Source organism: Parasteatoda tepidariorum, chromosome 5 (genome assembly GCF_982258835.1).
Source record: "Parasteatoda tepidariorum strain Cologne lab strain chromosome 5, Ptep-v5.0, whole genome shotgun sequence".
NCBI lineage: Eukaryota > Metazoa > Arthropoda > Arachnida > Araneae > Theridiidae > Parasteatoda > Parasteatoda tepidariorum.
Genome location: NC_141759.1, coordinates 78987791 through 79011141, shown reverse-complemented (window position 1 = coordinate 79011141; position 23351 = coordinate 78987791). Strand labels below are relative to the sequence as shown.

Below are 23351 nucleotides of genomic sequence, written 5' to 3'. Positions count from 1 at the left end.
ACTGAGGATTGAGCTTCCGCCTCAAGTTGAAATCTCCGTTTTTCGATCCTTCAAGGAGGAGGTAAGTCCCTTATATCAATAATCTGTCATAAAATTTATTGCATGTGTGCGAAATGTGTTCTTACGAATAGTTACGGCCGTTCCGAATCGTATCCATAAAAATAACGCGATTTCCTAACAATAAAAACATTGCACTTGCGTTTGTGCATGTACCGACAAAAAAAAAGGATAAAAAATTTTTATGTTTTATCTATTTAATTTTTTAATAACATAACGGCTTGGCAATAACTTAATTGTGCAATTACGTTCAAATTTAAAAATAAATACAATATACATTATTTAATTGATTGAAAATTTTTTATAACAAATTTATTTCTTTGTGGCATGACAACACCGGTGTGGCCAGAGAACAGAGCGTCCGCCTCAAGTTGAAATCTCCGTGGTTCGATCCTTCAAAGAGGAGGTAAGTCTCTTATATAAATAATCTGTTATAAAATGCATTGCATGCGTTTGAAATGTGTTCTTACGAATAACCACGTCTGTTCCGAATCGTATCCAAAAAACTAACACGTTGCCCGAGCAATAAAAACATTGCGCTCGCGTTTTTGCATCTACTGACAAAAAAAAGTTAAAAAACTTTTATGTCTTATTTTATTTTATTTTTTAATAACAAAACGGCTTGGCAATAACTTAATTGTGCAATTACGTTCAAATTTAAAAATGAATACAATCTACATTATTTAATTGATTGAAAAATTTTTATAACAAATTTATTTCTTTGTGGCATGACAACACCGGTGTGGCCAGAGAACAGAGCGTCCGCCTCAAGTTGAAATCTCCGTGGTTCGATCCTTCAAAGAGGAGGTAAGTCTCTTATATAAATAATCTGTTATAAAATGTATTGCATGCGTTTGAAATGTGTTCTTACGAATAACTACGTCTGTTCCGAATCGTATCCAAAAAACTAACACGTTGCCCGAGCAATAAAAACATTGCGCTCGCGTTTTTGCATCTACTGACAAAAAAAAAGATACAAAACTTTTATGTCTTATTTATTTAATTTTTTTAATAACGTAACCGATTTGCAATAACTTAATTGCGTAATTACGTACAAATTTAAAACTTAATACAATCTGCGTTAGTTAATTGATTGAAATTTTTTTATAAGAAATTTATTTCTTTGTAGCTTGACAACACCGGTGTGGCCAGAGGAAAGAGTATCTACTTCAAGTTGAAATCTTCCAAAAAATCCTAAGTACGTCTAAAAGTCCCAAAAGATCGATTTTTCATTGCTTTGCAATAAACCCCTCAAATAAAGAATGATTAAAATTTTAATGCAAGTTCAATGTCTGATACCTGAATGAGTATTAACTTAATGAATTACTATAATTGTTAAGTGTTTTTTACAACCTGATTACAAATAATGACGTTTTGTCCCTACTTTTTTTATTAATTTTTATGGTTCTTAAAACAGTCCAAATGTAGTTTATTATTATTTTGCCATAAACCCCTCTAATAAATTTCAATGTAAATCCAATTTCTGATACTTAAATAACTATTAATTCAATGAATTGTGATAAACGTCTTTTATAATACGATAAAAATTCATTTTCAACAATAAATACATTGTTACTTAAAACAAAAATTTTATTTATCATCTCAATATTCGGTAACAAAATAGCATAGCATGACATCAAATTTAGAAATAAATTTTTCATTTTCAAATATATTTCTTTTTTTTTTAAATTATCATATGATGCATTTCATTTAATAAAGTTAAAATGTCTTTCAATATAGTATTTCAAAAGTTAATGTTTGTCGCCGTGTACATTATTTGTTTCTTTGATGAGAAATATTCAGTAAATCTGAGAATATGAACTCTTCGAAAATCTAAGAATATGAATGTCGAGAATTTGAGAATATGAACTTCGTCCTTTCGAATTTGTATGATAATGATGAAGAAACTATTGTTAATATGTTTCACTGGGCATGGTGAAAAAAATTCAGTGACATAAAAAATTCCATGACAAAAAAAACTGTCACTTTGACAAGATTGACTCCTCTTCGCCTCCTGATTGAATTTACAAGCTATACTTTGAAGTCGCTTCGTGTTAAAGTAAATCATCACTAATAACATTCTAAACATTTATGACGTACATACTCATAACAAGTATCAGTAACAGGTATAATTTAAATCACACGTATTTACTCAAATAGAAGGGAACTCTTTTTTGAATCCATAATCATCTTCGATGTTATCAGACGTTCCCGTGGAACGCCATTCTCTTTCCAATGACCTAGATATATTTCTTCTGACCAGGCGATCTGAGAAAAGACAGTACAAGTTGCCCCTTTGCTTGGGACGATTCCTGACTTCACTGTTATGTCCATCAGTGATACTTGCGTTCTTTTTCACCTGGGAACGACCTTTTCTAGGAGGTGGTGAAGGCGCACGTTTTTGGTGGTACTTCGGAAGATCTGGTTTCATGAACATAACACTTGGCCTTGCTGGTAAAGGTGGTGGCACATCCATCGGTGGGACACTACCTTTGACGAAATCATAGTCTATTTCTTCATATACATGATATTCGGCAGCAGCCATGTAGGAGTCATTGTCCGGTTTTTGAGGTTGATTCAGAACCTCTAGTTGGATCTCAGGTACCTTGGCATTTGCGGAAGCAGATATTGTAGAGGTAGTTGTATCGCAAGTTGGTTGCACAGATGATTGTTCCTTAGATTCCACCGGTTGCAGTTTTTTTGTTTGCAAGTCCTCGATTATTTCAAGCATGCATCGTGCTACCTCTGTGAAGCGGCATTTTGCTTGCTTGCTGATGAGCACTGTTGTTGGAACCTCGACTGCGGGCTTAGGTTCGGGCGGTGACTCAGTCGTTTGTTTGGTGTCTTCGGTGGGTGGTACAACTTCTTCGGATGGTTTTTTCTCCAGACTTGAATCAGGTTTAGGTGAATCACTTTGTGATTTGTCACCTGTGAAGAAAAAGGAGAAAAAAATTATTTGCGTTTTAAATCGATTTCATACATCAATAAAGAAATAAAATATTTTGAACAGCCGACCCAATAGTAAGTATACAATTATCAATGTTCAACTCCGCAGCCTTATCGCGCGCAGGAAGTCGGGCTACCAACGCAGGGAACTATCCCCTCTCAGAGGATCAAAATTGCGATGGCATGTCTTTGGATCATCCTCAGGGATGATTTCCAGACAGTATCCAATAGCTCAAATAAATAAAGTACCTAGATACCAACCGTAGCCTTATAATTTTTAATACCACCCAAAAGACAAGGGAACTCTTGGATCAAACATTGGTGCAAACTAGCCTTTGAGGAGAACTTCTTGAAGAAACGAATCCGCATTTGCGTTGCGTGGAGAAGAAAACTTCTCACCGTTCGCCTGACAACAAAGGATTTCTAATCCATGATCCATCTACAACTAAGGAAATTTTATGTCAGCATTGTTGTCGGTGCTAGCTGGGAGCAGAATTTGTATTAATCAGCTACCGCTGGGATTCGAACTTGGGTCACCTCATTCGCAGACAAAAGCGAATCTCTTTGTTAAAAGCAAGATCAACTAATATATATGACGTAAAATAATTGAAAAATCCAGTTTTTTGCAAACTTCCGACTTTCATTTGTTAGGATTATTGCTTTGAGTCTTACTAGCGTATTGAAGAGAGACATCTGCAATATGCAAAGAGTCAGATTTTACAACTACTACATATCATTCATTAAATACAAAATTATCTACAAGTGGTTAGTGGTGGCTCAGGGGATAGAGCACTCGCCTTCTAGTGAGGTGAACCGGGTTCGAATCCATGCGATCGCTAGTAGATACGAATCCGCATTCGGCTCCCACCGACCACATTGCTGACGTAGTAATATCCTCAGATCATGGGTTAGAGTCCTCTTGCCGTGAAGAAGACTAACCCATAGGAGGTTTTCGTGGTTTTCCTCTCTGTGTAACGCAAATGCGGGTTAGCCTCATCAAAAAGTTAGTCCTCTATAAAGCCATATTTTCCCAATATATGATCTTGATTCAAGAGTTCCTTTGCCTTCTGTATTAGGTTCAAGAATCACAAGGTGACGGAGTTGAACATTGGTAGTCGTATACCCGAAATTGGGTCGGCTGTTCAACGACGGTCATGAAACAAAAGTGTTAAATGGTGTCATACTATTCTCTTTAAAATTTTTATTAAGTAAGTCATTTCCGTTTGTTAGGAAAAAAAATCTTTGCGAATATAATATTCACTATTATCTAAATGATCTCGATTAAAAAGTAGCATTTAAAAACAGTAAGGAATGAGAAAAAAAAAACTCAAATAAAAATTGATGGAGCATACATCTGTTTGATATCCCAAAATGTGACAGTGTTTCCACAGGCCATAGAAAAATTTTAGTAACCAAAAGGAAACATTTCATTTAAAACACTTGTGACCATCACTGTACCTTTCTATTGCAGCATCTGCACGAAACAACAGTTAAATGATCAAGTAACATCTTAAGACAGGAAATTCCTACAAGTATTAACGTTGGGTTGGTTGGTTCTAATGCCACTTGCCACACGGGCAAGCCTGCTTTTGAAACAGAGCAAATTTAAGGCAGAGTGTGCGATTCTTGTTTTTCAGTGGCGCCATCTATTGCCAATAATTTGACTTCGTCACACCTGTTTATAAGGCGGACCCATTTATACATCCATTCATTCATCCACAGATCGTAATTTTGACCTGAATCAGAGAACGATCGATCTCCAATCTAGTACCCCCAGAGGTATTGATTTGTTATCGGAACTTGAGGACTTTTGCGACTCGACAGATTTAACGTGCATCAGTCACTTTACTACACGAGAGTCTTCGCCCGGCTGGGTTCGAACCCACGAACTCTCGGAAATGGGACCAGCGCCCTACCGACCAGGCTATCCCGGCCTTTTTTAAATTTTCTTCCGAGAAGGGGAAAGGTGCGTCGACACCAACGGGGCGGGGAGCTCCAGAATCGAGCTCCCTCTTCAAGCCTAGCCCTGCTAATGACCTCCCTCTTGCCCAGGTTGGAGGGCCAGGAAACAAGTACGCCCACACGGCAAGTATTAACGTGAATACTAATACAATTTTCTAGGATTCGTAAGTGAATTGTATTAAAAGAAAAAGTCTTATCCCTGCTTTCTAAACAAAAACTGAATCATTGTTTAAATTAAATTTTTAATTGATAAGAGTAGATTTTTTTTTTTTTTTTTTTGCTTTTTTACAAGAGTGTCTTAACAATTGTCATTATTTCTTTAGCACATTTCTCTAAATGTCAGAAATAAGATGGCAGTCTTAACACTAATTCGATTAAGGTTATTTTTAAAAAATGAAACGTTTTCTTATATTGCTATGATATCAAATTTGCTGCGTTTCAGTGTATTTCTTTCAGCAACCTATTGTAATCGGGAGAAACCTGATATTTATAAACAAAACAGATGATACCTGAATTTAAAAAAAATGCACAGAACAATAGATTCTCGTTTTACTACCCCTTTTGTATCACCTAACAAAACTACAAGAGTTCATTTTCTATCCAACTATCTGTGACAATTTTCTTTTTGGGGCCAATGAATAAAAGCATACGGTAAACAGTATATTTTATAAGAGATCCTTTTTTTAAGAAAAATACTATCACATTTTTGTTTTTACTTCAAATATATTAGCAGCCATCACGAACTTTCGATACGTAAAAAAATAATAAAATCAGCCATCCCGAACTTTTGATACTTGAAAAAATAATAAAACCAGCCATCACGAGCTTTTGATACTTAAAAAAAAATACTAGAACCTAACCCTATGATAAATTTATTTGACAATTGAATTTAAGCAAATCTGTTTTCCTGCGTGCCAAAGCAAGTTTTCAGATGATTAAATGTACTAAATTATAAACCGATAATATATTGATTTACTTAAAATAAACTAATTTATATTAATGCAATGTTTGACGGAATAAAGTCTTGTCTTAAAAGTTTGTATTCCTAAGTAGGAATTGATATCATATTAAAAAAATTTCAAATCGTATCAATTTCAATTTCTTAAATTCGTAAAAAAACAATCCATGATAGCGTTTCCAAATTAATTCTAAAGAAAGTTCAACTCAACATAACAATCATAATAAATACTTTCGCATTAACTTTAACAGCTTGATTCATTAGCTTGAATTTATTGTAAGGGTAAAGAACTGTATCAGTATTCAACTAGTGTATCAACGTCAAGATTTCAAATGCTTCGAATTCTGTTATGCAGTGACGTTTGCCTTCGTAAATGTATTCCAAAGATATGAAGCATCCTAGTTTGTTTTTAAACCTAACAAAAAAAATTTTTTTTCAATCGTTAGAACTCGCATTCCAATTAAAATTCATTTAATCTTTTATCCTTTCCCATCAAGATTTTGCTTTAAATTATTGCGGAGAAGTTTTCAAGTTCACTTTGTTAAACGCGTGACTTCCATAGTGAAAAGTCCATTATCTTGATAAATAACTAACAGCATTTACAACAACATCATATAGCATAACATTGGTTCAATGCATGGAAATTTCATATCGTGAACAGTTATAGGAATTTATAACGATATGACGTTTCAACTGAGCGATTATATATATATATGTTACCGTTAAAGTATGAAATCCGTTATTTTATAGAATACCTAGTTATTCCATGAAATAACTGATCGTGTCCGTTAAAGTAAAAAACTCTCTTGTATTTCATTGTTTAACTAGTTATTTCATAGAATAACGATCTGCAGCCCGTTAAAGTGTAAAATAATCTATATCATATATCTCGTACTGGTCAAGGATTTAAAAAATGTTCGTGTAAAACCCAGTGTGTCAACATAAAATGTTTTTGTTTTAGAAAAAATGCTATTTGTAATTCCAAGTGTCATTTTAGTAATCCTTGTTGTAACAAATGATTTTATGGTACGTTTCCATAAATACCATTTATACGTTGCATAAATTAGATAAATTGCTTCTTTTTAATTTTAATTGTCTATCATTAGTTTATTTACAGAATACCTAGTTATTTCATTTTAGATAAATTGTTTATTTTACACTTTAACTGTCTCTCATTAGTTAATTTATAGAATATCTAGTTATTTCATAGAATAACTAGTTAAAGTGTCAAATTAATAGCATATTACACACTTTAACGGACACGATCAGTTATTTCATGGAATAACTAGGTATTCTATGAAATAACTGCATTATATACTTTAACGGTAACATATATATACACACACACATATCTGATGTTTTCCTATAAACTTGAGTATTTCCAAATCTATTATTCAGCAATAGGGATAGCCTGGTTGGTAGATCAATAGGCCTATGTCCTAGAGATAGTGGGTTCGATCCCTCCGACCGAAGACTCCCCGAGGTGATGCACGTTAAATCTATCGGGTCACAAAATCTTCCATGTTCCCATAACAAATCACATCTCGAGGGGGGAGGGTACTGATATTTTGTCTAGGGACTGTATATATAATCGTTTATGTTTGTGATAAATCACGAATGGATAATTTCTTTGAAAAGCAGAATGGAAATGAAGAAGTTTCGCTACCACTTTTTAAACTTTTGCATGGATTGCACAAATTTCAAAAACTTATTTTTATGTTACCCGCTAACAATGTGTTAAAATAATCATAATTTTTTTTTTTTTTGCATACCTCTAGAAAAAAATTTTAAAATTCAATTTACAAATATTTTTAGTCAATTATAAATTAACTAAAACATTTTGTGTCTCTTATTAACAGCTTTTAATTTTTTTGAATCCTATCCGATTTCAAATAAATCATTCTAGAATCGTAATGCTCTCGATTTTTTTTCATTTTTCTTTTGTTTTGGCAAAGCAGTATATTGCAAAGCAGTATATTGTTAAACTCAAACGTAATCTAAAGCATAATCTAGTATGCTTGGAAGAAAATCTAATAGTTTTCTAGCAATAAGATTTCAAACATGTGACGATATTTTATGCATACCCGGTAATTCAATTTAATAAACGCTCAAAAAAATCATAATACTAATGGAATTAACGTGTTTTTATACAGAAATTTTTTTATACACCATCTTAAAAGACGAACAGAGCGAAAGCAAGGAAATCATATTAATATTCACCTAATATCTGATTGTCAAGACTTCATCTGCTTAACATTCTCAGCGCAATGTGGCATTCACCTTTGTAAATGCATCTCAAAATAAGAAGAATGCCCCTGTTTGTTTTTATTTCTATCAGAATGCTTAATTTTCCCCCTATCGCTTAGACTGACATTCCAATTCAAATGCGTTTAATTTTTATCCCTCGCCCCTTCCCCGCTCTTCCCTTGCCCTGCGATAAAAATGTTAAATAAGGAAGCAAAGGCGTTGCAGCGATAAAACTTGTCGATATTCTTCATTAAACTTATTTATGACTAGTTTGTCCAGAAGTTGTACGTACATGCTTTGAATTTTTCGAGGGCAATTAATACGGCATCGCTGCACCCGGTCGGGTGACATCATGAGCTGTTCATAACCTCATTACTTTACACCCAATGTGCTTTTTTTTTTTTTCCCTTTTTTAAAAATTTTTTTTTTACCCTTGAATAAAAAAGTGGAGGATTTCCCGAGGAAAGAAAAAAAGAATCGAACTAAGAAGTTTAAAATTATCGCTGTCTCATAACTTATGGCTACCGATGTTACCCGATTGATTTAGATGTCCTCCGTGACTCAGGTGATGAGAGATCTATAATTTTCGTTCGAAATGGTTCACCCCTTTTAGCTAATTCCCGGATTTACTTCTCAGCTATAATCCGAAACTGAGATGGAATCTTTTTTTTTCTTCTAATAACTCATAAGTCCGCACGATTTTTTTCTCCACTTATCACAGAGATGGGAAGATCCAATTATACGCTATTGAAAAAAATAATAATAATTTCCAACAAACAATGATTAATGAACTTTAAAAATTATAATAATAAAGCACTAATTAAACGACACTTGCTTTGCTGAACTTCTTCGTAAATCTTTTCATTTCCTTGGTCTTAATTTAAAAGTTTACTAGAAGAACATATCAAGGAACATTTTAAAGCATTTAAACTTTCGAGTAAAAAGGCATGAGTTAAAATAATAGTAAAACATTAATTAAAACGACACTTGCTTTACCGAACTTCCTCGTAAATCTTTTCAGTTTCTTGGTTATAATTTAAAAGTTTACTTGAAGAACATATCAAGGAACATTTTAAAGCATTTATACTTTCGAGTAAAAAGGCATGAGTTAAAATAATAGTAAAACATTAATTAAAACGACACTTGCTTTACCGAACTTCCTCGTAAACCTTTTCAGTTCCTTGGTTATAATTTAAAAGTTTACTAGAAGAGCATATCAAGGAGCATTTTAAAACATTTAAACTTTCGAGTAAAAAGGCATGTTAACACATTGAAAGCCATGCTAATTTTACATGGCTCGCCCGTCTGACCAAACGGAAAATAACTACAAACGAAATTTGCAAATATTAGACAGAATTTGCTAGATTTTTAAAAGGTTTTGCATGACATATTTGTAAAAAGTGGTGAATTATGTAAGCATACGAATTGTTTAGAAATATGGGTGAATAAAAATCTACTAAACTGAATTTATTAAACCAAGAATCACAATTAATTAACTACCACTTGAAAATATTTATTCGCTGTCCGGACCAAATTGGAATCTCGATGTAATAAAACTATTTTTGTGTGTTCTATATTGCATTAATTTCTTCAAACCATTTTAGTAACGATAATAATATTAAAATATTAACAATTTACTCGAATTATGTGTTTCAAATAATCTTGGCTTCGCCGGTCACCGGTGACCCCTGTGGTGCTACGAACAAACTCAGTGCCGGTCACCGGTGATGCCATGACATTCAATGTACTACGGTTGGCTTTATAAATAGAATTTTAGTTAATTCTACCAAACGTTTGAATGTCAAAAGGCGTTACAACGATATAATTTGTAGATATTCCTTATTAAATTTATTTATAACTATTTTTGTACAGAAATTGTGCATACCTGCTCAGAATTTTTTAAGGCAAATAAGAGGACAAATATCGTGAGAGAAACTTTGCATCGAAAATTCTATTTCACCTCCATGAGTAATTAAAAATTTAAAGTATAGAAGAGTGAATTTAGGCGTAATACTAGATAAGACGTGAAATTTAAAATATTGAAAATAAATTTTAAAAATAAAAACAAATTATGAGACGTAAACATGCACAATGGTAAAGTTCCCTACCATTAATTAGTTCGGATTTTAATATTTTGAATTTTTTTTTCAGCAATTGGAATTTCATGACTTACTCTGGGTTTGGTTGAATTTACTCTTTCTATTCTTTAAATTTTAAATCACTGATGAAGGGGAAAAAGAAATTGCAATAAAAAGTGTCTCCCGCGGTAAAGCGTTCCCTTATGGTTGTTTTTCGAAGATTTCGCTGTCATATGAAATTATGCTTTTTTTTTGTAAATAATATGCTATTTTCATAACTGCTGTGAGTTTGCAAATGTTATTAGGACAAGTTTAGCCTATCTAAAGGTAGCGCTGTCTATGCTTATTCTGAAAATAGTGCAAAACGTCAATACGGAGAAAAGCCACAGTTTTGTGGAAATGAAAACGTTTGTGGTCTAATTTTTTATTCATTTAAAAACTTACTGCAATGCGGCATTATCTGGACTAATAAAGATTTATAAAAATTGTGAATACGGCAGTAACTTTTAGAATTTTCATCGAGGTGGGAAAATGTCGCCAAATTGGCGATTTTTAAAGAATTTTTATAATATTTAAGTTATTATATTAAGTTATACACCGAAGAGTCATTACATTATGACCACCCTCCATCTATAACAATGGGCTCGCCCAGATTTTCATGGTTTCTCGTCCAGGAACAATGTTTTCATGGGGCACATTAGAACCCATAATCCTCATAGAACAATCCCTGACGTCTGTAAGCTACTTGAACATAGTTGCAAACCAGGTTCATCCATTCACGGCAACAGTTTCTCCTGCGGGGGAGAGCTAAAGGGGCTAAAGGTGGTCCTACATGTTATTAGCAGGGTGGTCATAATGTAATGGCTCTTCGGTGTATTAGTTAAGCTATAGCTATACATAGTTTAAAATCTTCGTTTTGCTTCAAGTGTAAGGCACTTATTCTGTGATTTTTTTATTGTCTAGGGCAACAGAGCTTTGAAAAACCATGTGAATATGACATCAGTCCGCCCTGTCGAAAGACATGATTCCTAACCTTATTACTTACTTAATGGATTTTTTATCCAAGAATAAAAATAAAGTAAGGTCTCAAAAATGAATTCGACTAAGAAGTTTTAAATTATCGGCTCGTCATAACTTGAGGCTGCCGATATCACTCAATTGATTCAGGTATCTTATGTGACTCGAACGATGGGAGATCTATAATTTTCGGTTAAAATAGTTCATCCCTTTCAGCTACTTCCAGGAATTACTGCAACCATAATCCGGAACTGAAGTGAAATATAATAACTCTTATGTCCGCACGATTGTTTTAGCACTTACGCTACTGAAAGAAGAGGATAACTTCTTAGAAACAAGGATTAATGAACTTTAAAAACTATAATAAAACATTAAAATACCCGGTATTCGTTTTTCTCGACTTCTCGGTAAAACAATTTTAGTTTTTTTTGAGGATAAATGGAATAACATAAGAATATTCATTTTAGAACATTTAAACTTCCGAGTTTAAGAACAGGTTATGGAACGAATCCTTGTATGGAATATTAATTAAGACTTAAAAGCTTTGGAAAAAAAAAAGATGATTTTTAAGCAATTCCCTTAAACTTTTATGCATTCTTTTTTTTCCCTTCTTTTTCTTCTCAAATTCATTGAAGTGATACTTAAGAGAATGCTACACAAAGGTAGGAATATTTCATGGCAAATTCTGTTTTGTCTCAAAGTTCCAAGTTTAGGGGAAAGTGAGTTCGAGTAAAACATGACATTTCAAATTCTGTAAAAAATGTTTTAGAAATATCCAATTGCAAATACATTTGCAATTGGATATTCCTTTATCCTTTCTATTCACATATCCTTTAAATTGTCAAGTTGAAGAATTCCAAGTTTAGGGAAAAGTGAGTTCGAGTAAAACATGACATTTCAAATTCTGAAAAAAATGTTTTTGAAATATCCAATTACAAATACATTTTATTTTACAACCGGTGTTAATCTGCCGACCCAATTTTTGTGTTTACGACTACTAATGTTCAACTCCAATCCAGATTCAGTAATTCTAAACCCAATCCAGAAGACAAGGGAATTCCTACATCAAGTATTGGGAGGAATTTGCCTTCGTGGAGAACTTTTCGATGGAACTAACCCGCATTTGCGTTACATGGGGAAGAAAATTGCGAAAACCAACCACGGTTTGCCTGATGGCAAGGAGACACTAACCCATGATCCATCTACCACTGAGGATATTTTATATCAACACTGCAGTCGGTGTAAGCCGGAAGTCGATCCAGACATCGCTGGGATTCGAACCCAGTTGGGAGGTGAATGCTTTATTCCCTGAGAACTTACCTAGATAACTTACCTAAATCGTAATCTTAAATAATCCTCTTTTAATTTGTTTGCATTTTGATAATTTTAATTTTTTTCCGCCCTTAAAACTTTATGGTTAAGTTTATATGAAATAATTTTTTCAAAACTTTAAAATCTAAATTATGTAAGTGAAAAGGAATTTTCCATAAAAAGCTTCTCCTACGGCCTCCTCTTAGCTGATTTACCGTTGCGCCATCTTTTAAATCGAAAATGAACTAAATGCTTTTTTGCGTCCAAAGAAGTGCCTTTGGTCAAGCTTACAGGGAACAAGAATGTTCGGTTGTTGCACAGATTATGAGACTGGACAAGCAGTATTTTCGCAACGAATTTTTTTTAAATTGGTTAAATGGTTTTACCACTAAACTCTTCAATTATTGTGTCTTAGTTATTCCTTTAATACATACTAAGTCCTGATAACTGTTTTAATTTTTGAACTTCATTACTAAATTTGAAATGAAATAAACAAAACATTTTTTACAGCATTTATCGAAGAGACGGAAAAATCAAACAGTATCTCATAATAGAGAGGAGGAGAATATTTATAAATAACTTCCAAATAATACGATCGTTGAGGAGACATTTTATTTGTGGTAGCAATATTTATGTCTTTAAGTATTTCAATATTGCAAAAGAAATGGTTCCATTAAAAATCAATAATTCAAATGTGTACATAAAAGATTTATAAAACGGGCAAATAAATCACTAATTGTTTGCAAAATAACTGTTAAATTCTTTTTCTAATTTAAATTATTATTTAACATAAAAGAAACTTGCAATATTTTGTTTTGGCCTTGCAAGATGGTAGCTGTATGCATGCAAAGCTTTTATGTTGTAATTTTAAAAAATCAATGTTTCACATGCAGATAAACTAACAACCTTTAGTGACGAACTGATTTTACGTTAAACATAACTTCTGTTCTTTAAACTTTCTGTTTATGGTCTCTGGTAGTGGCAGTGACCTAACAATTGATTTTACTATACGGGAATTTATATTTTCCACGTGAACACTTAAAAGTTATAAGCATAGATGTCAACCGGAAATCCTAGTTTCTCAAAACATTTAAAGCTGTATCTAATTTATAATTTATGGTAAACTTCAGTTTAACTTAGTCCACGTTCAACAACTTTAGTGCGTAATTAATAAATTTCATACATACATTTATATTGTTAGCATGTAGGGGTGCCAAAATAATTCTAAATTAAATTTATTAAATTAATAATAAGTGTCATATTATAAAATTTGCTACTGCGATAAACAATCAAATGAAATGTTCTAATGAATCGGAACAAGTCAGGTATTCAAGTTGGCAGGCATTCATAACGAATGTTGTTAGGGCTTTTAAATATTTATTTCAATTATTAGGGGTGATCAAAATCATTATAAGTGAATTTTTTAAAACCAAGATAAGTATTAAGTGCATACATTCTGTTACCATTTCAAATATGAAAAGAAATAATTTTGTCATATTCATGTGATATGGGTGAAATATTGGCCCCATACATCAAAAAATTAAATTCATTTTCATTGTAAGACGGACTCTGAATTAAATCTTTGCTGGGATGCAAGAAATTCTAGGATCAAATATTCGAAATTTTTTATTACATGTAAATAGCAATTTATAAAAAATAATGATAGGCAAGATAAATTTCTTTTTCTTGTAAATGAGAATGGATAAATTGAGATTTCATCTCGCAAATTTTGACTGATAATTGAATTCAATAGGGGTCATAGAATGAAAACCACGTAAAAAAAAAGCATCACATTCAATTTTCTTGCCATTTATTGTGATCAGATCGAAAACAAGATTGATTTCCCATTTTTCTTTCTAAAACATTCGTTTTCATCTTCATCGCTACATGGAAGAGGTTAATATGTTAAGACTAACTAACTATGAAGTGAACTTCTCAGGAATATATCTTAACAATAAATAAAGGATGCTTTTCCTTGTTATTGTACCTCTGTAAAGGAGAATTGAGAAGAAAGAATACCATCATTAACTACTATTAGGAAATTTCAATTTCAATTTGTCTAAGAAATTCAATGATTATACCTTCAGAAAAAAAGTGCATTTTACAACATTAAATTTCGACAGTAAAGGATTTCCCGATAAGAAATTTCTGTTGGAAGATATCCAATGATGATCGATAAGCATCAAATGGAAACCATGTAAAAGCAAGCATCAGATTCAAATTCCCTCCCATTTAGTGTGGCCGGATTTATCTTGCCTTTCGGGAAATTTATTTTCATCTTCTTTGATGTGAAAAGGCATAATAAAATGAACTATGGATTGAAACTCTTAGAAATATGCTTTAACAATAGATTTTAGAGGTGGTTCTTTATTTTTGTACCTATATGGAACAGAATTGCAAAGATAATTGAACAAAAAATAGTATAATAAACTCTGCTATAGTGAAATTTCAACTGTCATTAGCCAAAGCAAGTCAGTGACTGTGCCTTAAGAAAGCATGTTTGCATGTTTCTGAACATGCAATTCCGACAGCGAAGGATTTCCACCTAAAAACGTTTTGTAGGAAGATATCCAACGATGATCGATATGCTTCATAAAAAAAAATGTAAAAGCAAGTATCCGTTTCCACTTCCTTCCCATTTAGTGTGACCAGGTTGAAAACAAAAATAAGAAATTAATTTAGGAAATTAGGCATTTAGGAAAATTAATTTTCACCTTCTTCGTAATGAAGTAATAAAAGGAGTTATGACACAAACTCTTAAAAAATGTATCAACAATAGAGTTTGGAGGCGTTTCTTTGTTTTTGCAACTCTTTAAAGCAGAATTGTAAAGATAGCTGATCAAAGAATAACATCAGATATCTAAATTTAAATTTTAATTTGCCTATGCAATTCGATGACCTTGCCTTAATAAAAATTTTCTCAGCATAAGATTATGACAGCGAAGGATTTCCTCATAAAACCTTTCTGTCGGACGATATCCAACGATGATCGATAGACCTTGTCAAATAAAAACCATGTAAAAGCAAATATCAGATTCCCTTCCCATTTAGTGTGACCGGAACAGATTCAAGCCTTTGAGAAAATTAATGCAATGGAAGGGTATAATAAAGTGAACTATGCTGCAAACTCTCTAGAAAAATGTTTCAACTATAGATTTTGTAGGCGTTTCTTTGTTTTTGTAACTCTTTAAAGCAGAATTGTAAAGATAATTGCTCAAAGAGTACCATCAAAAACTGATGTTACGAAATTACGATTTTAATTTGCCCGAGCCATTCAATGACCATACCTTCAGCATCAAATTCCGACAGTAAAGGATTTCCTCATAAAAATTTTCCGTCGGAAGATATCCAACGATGATCGATAGGCATCATCAAATAAAAACCATGTAAAAGCAAGTATCAGATTCAACTTCCTTCCCATTTAGTGTTACCGGATTGGAAACGAAATTCATTTTTCATCTTGCCCCTCAGCGCCCACCGTAACCAAATAACTTTCCTTTCAAAGGAGAAGTTGCCCAAGCTGACGGAGGGGAGCGGCCCAAAGGCCTACCGTGAATAAAAAATAAATTTCAGACAAATTGCACAGGCTGTAGAAGATTCAAATAAAAATTTCTTAACTGATGAATAGGGATCCAGCTGGTTTAATGGATAATGTCGAAACGGATGTTGGAGAGATTTCTTCTAGGGTATCAATCAACCCAGCTGATGAAGAAGTTGATGGGACTGGCAAAGGAATAACTTAACAAGCAGGAATAGATACATAGACTGGATTTAAGTGCAATTTTGGAGTAAGGGTCATGGTTTTAATATTTAATGTTTATGTAGAAGTTGACCTTTAAAAATTGATCATTAATTTTTCATCAGTCTATAAGACATGATGGATTTAAAATTCTGAGGAGTTTTAACAAATGTATTACATTTTATTTATTTATTTCTTTTACGTTTTAACTAAAAAATTAATTAAAGTAAGAAAATTCAAATGTTATATCAATTTTAGTTGTTCAAGGTGGCCCGCAGAGTAGGGAAGTCAGGGAATTAAATCAATCTGGAAAAATTAAAAAATTTAATTAATATGGAAAATTAAGGGAATTTATTAATATGCCCGAAAATTCAGGGAAAATGAATTAATTTGAGTTTGAAATATCTAGACTGGCAAAAAATATTACAAACATAAAAATATATGACTGGCAGCAATTGTTTACCAAAAAATATTTTTTATTTTAAACTTTAATGGCGAGGACACGAGTTTTGTAAAATAATATATGTAAGGTCAGGTGGGATAAAATGGGTACATGAAAAAAAGTAGGCATATGTTTTTTCAAAAAAAAAATAATAATAAATAAATAAAGACGTATACTATCTTTTTTTAAATTGAATTAATTTATTTAATATTCTTAGAGATATTTACTGGGATTGCGGCAAGCATTTTCATTTCAGTTTTAGAAACTGATACAGAGCTTAATGTTTACAAACTATCTGTTTATGATCAACTTATGCAGTATGTTACAGAGATGCCAACTTGCTCCCGACAGCAAATATATATTTTTAAGTGGTAGTTTATCAATTGTGATTCTTGGCTTAATAAATTCAATTTAGTAGATTTTTATCCACCACAATTTCTAAATAATTCGTAGGCTTATATAATTCACCACTTTAAAATACTTATGTCATGCTGTGCCTTTTAAAAAGCAAGCAAAAGTAGTCAAATATTTGCAAAATTTACTTCGTAGTTATTTACCACTTTTTTTTAAATTATTTTGGCGTGTCCGGAACAGTTGGCATCTCTGATGTTAGTTTAAACTGGTTGGTAGTTTTGATATAATATTTCGGGTAAAGAGCTAATTTCTGTTTGCTTATTCAGAGTACAATAGCATTAATCAAAATTCATTATATACGTTAACACGTTGAATGCCACGCTGATTTTACATGGTTTGCCCGTCTGGCCACACGATGAATAACTACAAACTAAATTTGCAAATATTAGACAGCTTTTTTTGGTTTTTTAAAAGGTTTAGCATGACATGTCTGGAAAAAGTGGTGAATTATATATGCCTACGTATTGTTTAGAAATAGTGGTGGATAAAAATCTACTATATTGAATTTACTAAACCAAGAATCACAATTAATAAACTACCACTTGAAATATTTATTCGCTGTCCGGAGCAAGTTGGCATATTCTGGCTTTCTGGAATAGTTTTAACAAACTGGTAGCAAATTGTATAGTACAATTCGTGAAAGAATGATGGTTACGCTTACTTTTTAATAGAGTAACCAGTAGATGGATGATTTACCGTTGCATTTTATATGATACTTATAATTTTTGATGTTTAATAGTAAAAAAATTTCTTAAAATGAAAAATACGAACTGATACGAAACTTAAATTTCGCCACCACTAGAAAATACTATTTTACAAAGCGGAGCAAGTTGGCATCCCTGGCAATGGCATTCAACGTGTTAATAAGACAGTTTTTTTAATAAAAAAAAATGCTAGAGAAATATAAAGTTCTTCTTTATTTTCAATTTATTTTCATTAACCTAACACTTCATGTAGGGTGCAAAGTGTCGTCTGCCAACCTCATTAGCAATTTAAATAACAACCAGCTTCAATCTACCCACAACAATACTTCCAAAGAATTACAAAATGGACCACATGATTCTTAGAAAGAAATTCTGCTACATTTTTTTTCTTTTTTTTTTTTAGTAAAGAGCACATAAATTCCCAATTGTTATCTTTCCACCTAACGAGTCAACATTCATGTGGGCCTCTTGAACAAATTGAGACGGACATTTGGCTTCTAGTCTTGTTACCTAAGCTCATTTGTGGGCGCCAAACCAGTTTTTCACTCTTCAAAATAATCATAAATCTTACTGACAAATCGTTTTAATAGAAAAAGACAAAGAGAGAAGAATTACCATGAATTTTGATCCCTCGGCTTAATAGGCATCACTTTTAGAAGACTCATAGTGATGAGAGAAATAAAAATATAAAGTGTTTTAAGAAAGATGTGATACGTGGGTGTTCATTATACGTTTACAAAGCGTCAACAATAGTTGGCATCTTTTAGTTCAGTTGATGGTTCGAGCAATTTCATCATTTTGTCCCGCAATTGACGCATGGAATTAATTAAAATATGTTTCTAACAATTATTTTATTAAAATATATATCCATGTTTGAAATATATTAGTACCAAATGTACTAAAAGGAAGAAAAAATAACGCTTTAGAGAGGATTCCATTTTTAATTCCTGAAATTAACGCATGGAATTAATTGATATATGTATGAATTATTTTGTAAAAATATAGCCATGCTTGACATATCTTAGAGCCAATTGTACTAAAATGAAAAAAAAATAAATAAATAACGCTTTAGAGAGGATCTATCGGTTATTCCAGCAATTGACGCATGAAATTAATTAAAATATGTATCTAACAATTATTTTATAAAAATATATCCATGCTTGAAATATATTAGTACCAAATGTACTAAAAGGGGGAAAAAATAACGCTTTAGAGAGGATCTATCGTTTATTTCAGCAATTGAAGCATGAAATTAATATATGTATGAATTATTTTGTAAAAATATCTCTTGGTACCAAATATAATAAAATAAAAATAATCACGTTTTAGAGCGGTGCCATCGTTTAGTCCCGCAATTGACATATAAAATTAATCAATATATGTATCAACTATTTTGTAAAAATATATCCATGCTTGAAATATCTTAGTACAAAAGTTCTAAAATAAAAAAATAAAAATTATTAAAGCAATTCCATCATTTATTCTACCCATTCAAGCAGGAAATCAATTGATATATGTATCGAAACTTATTTTATTAAAATATATCCTTGCTTAAAATATCTTAGTACCAAATGTACTAAAATGAAAAAAGAAACGCTTTCGAGTGATTCCATCGTTTAGTCCCACAATTGACGCATGGAAATCATTAACATATTAACCAAAAATTATTTAATTAAAATATATCTATGCTTCAAATATATTAATATCAAATGTGAATACATAAAATTAATTTTAATCATATAAATGAAAGAAAAAAAGTGTTTGAAATTATAAATCCTAATAATCCCATTACCGTAAAATCCCCCTTTAATATAATTCGAAATTTTATAAAATGCATGAAATTTGTAGTAAAATACGGAAGGAAAACAATTTTGTCATTACGTGATTATATTTAAAAAAATATATGCTTGTTTCTTTTTTGAATTTCATATTGTGGGATTAATAAGTAAATTTCAAACAGCATGCCAAATATGAAAATTTCATATTACAGATTAATTACGTCAATTTCAGACTGCAAGTGAGTAATATGCATGAATAATACAATATGCAGACATTTTCTATGAAATATGCAAATTTTAGTCAGTGGGGGAAAGGGGGATAGTGTAATCATTGAGCTAGTGTGGGCCCGAAGCTAGTGTGAAATAAGGAATATTTCAGTTATTTGTTACTCAATTTTTCTCTGTTAATTTTGGCAGAATGATAAAGCTATGTCACACTTTCATATGTAGTTATAATTTCAAATACTTGATTATTAATTAGCAAATTAAAAAGCATCGTTTTTTTAGTCTAAAAGAAAATTGTTAATTTAATTTATGATTGATATTTTATTCATCGTTTTTGATCATGGGAGTTGCTGCCTCATGAATAAATGTGCTTATTACATATTTTAATCGTAACATTTCATTCTTCTTTATTTATTTAACCAGTAATGAGATTACAATCGAAATAATATAACAATTATAAATTTAACTGCTTTAATTATAGTTAAAGAGAAGGTATAAATCATTTTCATTAAATATGCACTATATAGTCAATGAAATTAATAATAATATTCCTAATTTAGTATATAATATTTAGTAATAATTTATTTTATAGTTTAGTATTTTAATACTAAACTGCATATACTAAATTACTAAGCTATTACTAAATGCTAAACTATATTCATAATTTAGTCTACTGTTTAGTATTAGTAATAGTCACAATTTTCTATATCACATGCATTAATTAATCATGAATTCTTCAAAAATTCCTGCTAACATCTGATACGTTACACTTATTGAATAGAAATAGTGAAAATTATTGCAGAAAACAGTAATGTAACTATATATACTAAAGACTATATATACTAAAAACTATATATATATTAAAAATTATACATACTGAAAACTATATATAAAAAACTATATGTACTAAAAACTACATATATTAAAAATTATATATACTAAAAACTATATATAAAAAACTATATGTACTAAAAACTATATAAGTTATAACTATATAAACTATATAGAGATATACGTTAAATTACTAAATGCAAAATTGTATTAATATTTTAGTATATTATTTAGTTATAGTCATAATTTATATATAGTAATAGTCATGATTAGTTCTAGTCATAATTTTCTATGCCACTTACATAAACTAATCATGTATATAGTTAGTATTTATTATTTAGTAACAATTTATTACATATTATAATACTAAACTATATATACTAAGTACTATATAGTATTTAGTAACAATTTTTTATATACGTATTTTAATATTTTAATGCTAAACTATATATACTAAATTACCAAATATTATTTTAAATTACTAAGTGTTTACTAAATACTAAACTACATTCATGATTTAGTATATAGTTAAGTATTTAGTAACAGTCATAATTATTACTAATCATAATTTTCTATACCACATACATTAATTAATCATGAGTTGTTCGTAAATTCCTTTTAGCATTTGATACGCAACACTTATTGATATAGAAATGCTGAAAATCATTGCAGTACTTTAAAGAGAGAAAAAACTAACGAAACAAAAAAAGAAAGATAAAATTAAGAATTATTAGCAATAGTCTATGAATTAGTAATAATACTCTTAATTTAGCATATAATTATTTAGTAACAATCTATTCTATATTTTAATATTTCAATACTAAACTATATATACTAAGTACTATACAGTATTTAGTAACAATTTATTACAGTTTAATGCTCAACTATGTATACTAAATTACCAAATATTATTTTAAATTACTAAGTGTTTACTAAATACTAAACTACATTCATAATTTAGTATTTAGTAACAGTCATAATTATTACTAATCATAATTTTCTATACCACATACATTAATTGATCATGAGTTGTTCGTAAATTCCTTTCAGCATTTGATACGCTACACTTATTGATATAGAAATGCTGAAAATCATTGCAGTACTTTAAAGAGAGAAAAAACTAACGAAACAAAAAAAGAAAGATAAAATTAAGAATTATTAGCAATAGTCTATGAATTAGTAATAATACTCTTAATTTAGCATATAATTATTTAGTAACAATCTATTCTATATTTTAATATTTCAATACTAAACTATATATACTAAGTACTATATTTAGTAACAATTTATTACAGTTTAATGCTCAACTATGTATACTAAATTACCAAATATTATTTTAAATTACTAAGTGTTTACTAAATACTAAACTACATTCATAATTTAGTATTTAGTAACAGTCATAATTATTACTAATCATAATTTTCTATACCACATACATTAATTGATCATGAGTTGTTCGTAAATTCCTTTCAGCATTTGATACGCTACACTTATTGATATAGAAATGCTGAAAATCATTGCAGTACTTTAAAGGGAGAAAAAACTAACGAAACAAAAAAAGAAAGATAAAATTAAGAATTATTAGTAATAGTCTATGAATTAGTAATAATACTCTTAATTTAGCACATAATTATTTAGTAACAATCTATTCTATATTTTAATATTTCAATACTAAACTATATATACTAAGTACTATACAGTATTTAGTAACAATTTATTATAGTTTAATGCTCAACTATGTATACTAAATTACCAAATATTATTCTAAATTACTAAGTGTTAACTAAATACTAAACTACAATCATAATTTAGTATTTAGTAACAGTCATAATTATTACTAATCATAATTTTCTATACCACATACATTAATTGATCATGAGTTGTTCGTAAATTCCTTTCAGCATTTGATACGCTACACTTATTGATATAGAAATGCTGAAAATCATTGCAGTACTTTAAAGAGAGAAAAAACTAACGAAACAAAAAAAGAAAGATAAAATTAAGAATTATTAGTAATAATCTATGAATTAGTAATAATACTCTTAATTTAGCATATAATTATTTAGTAACAATCTATTCTTTATTTTAATATTTCAATACTAAACTATATATACTAAGTACTATACAGTATTTAGTAACAATTTATTATAGTTTAATGCTCAACTATGTATACTAAATTACCAAATATTTTTCTAAATTACTAAGTGTTAACTAAATACTAAGCTACATTATTAATTTAGTATTTAGTAACAGTCATAATTATTACTAATCATAATTTTCTATACCACATACATTAATTGATCATGAGTTGTTCGTAAATTCCTTTCAGCATTTGATACGCTACACTTATTGATATAGAAATGCTGAAAATCATTGCAGTACTTTAAAGAGAGAAAAAACTAACGAGACAAAAAATAAAATAAAGGTAAAATTTAAAGAAGAGAAGAAGAAGAAGAAAAAAGAAGCAATCAGTAACTCCCTTTTCACTTAAAAGCACTTCGTAAATAATCAGAGACGAAAGAATTCTCGCCATTATCAAATTGGACTTCGGCTCACGTATATTGAAATACCTTCGCCTACTCCGCCCATTACTATCCTTTATTGGTGACCTTTGGGGTCACCTGCCCATTGTCCTTTTCAAG

The 23351-nt window shown here is 30.5% G+C and overlaps 1 protein-coding gene across 1 annotated transcript in view; it reads right to left on the bottom strand.

Moving 5' to 3' along the window:
• Positions 1 to 1629: 1629 nt before the first annotated feature.
• The window catches only part of LOC107450885 (uncharacterized), a 65286-nt gene continuing 43564 nt past the window's right edge, over positions 1630 to 23351 (bottom strand). Inside the window, exon 3 of the mRNA XM_087164372.1 lies at positions 1630 to 2985. Within this exon, the coding sequence (XP_087020498.1) occupies positions 2210 to 2985 (776 nt within the window). The 3' untranslated portion in view covers positions 1630 to 2209. The remainder of the gene's footprint in view (positions 2986 to 23351) is intronic.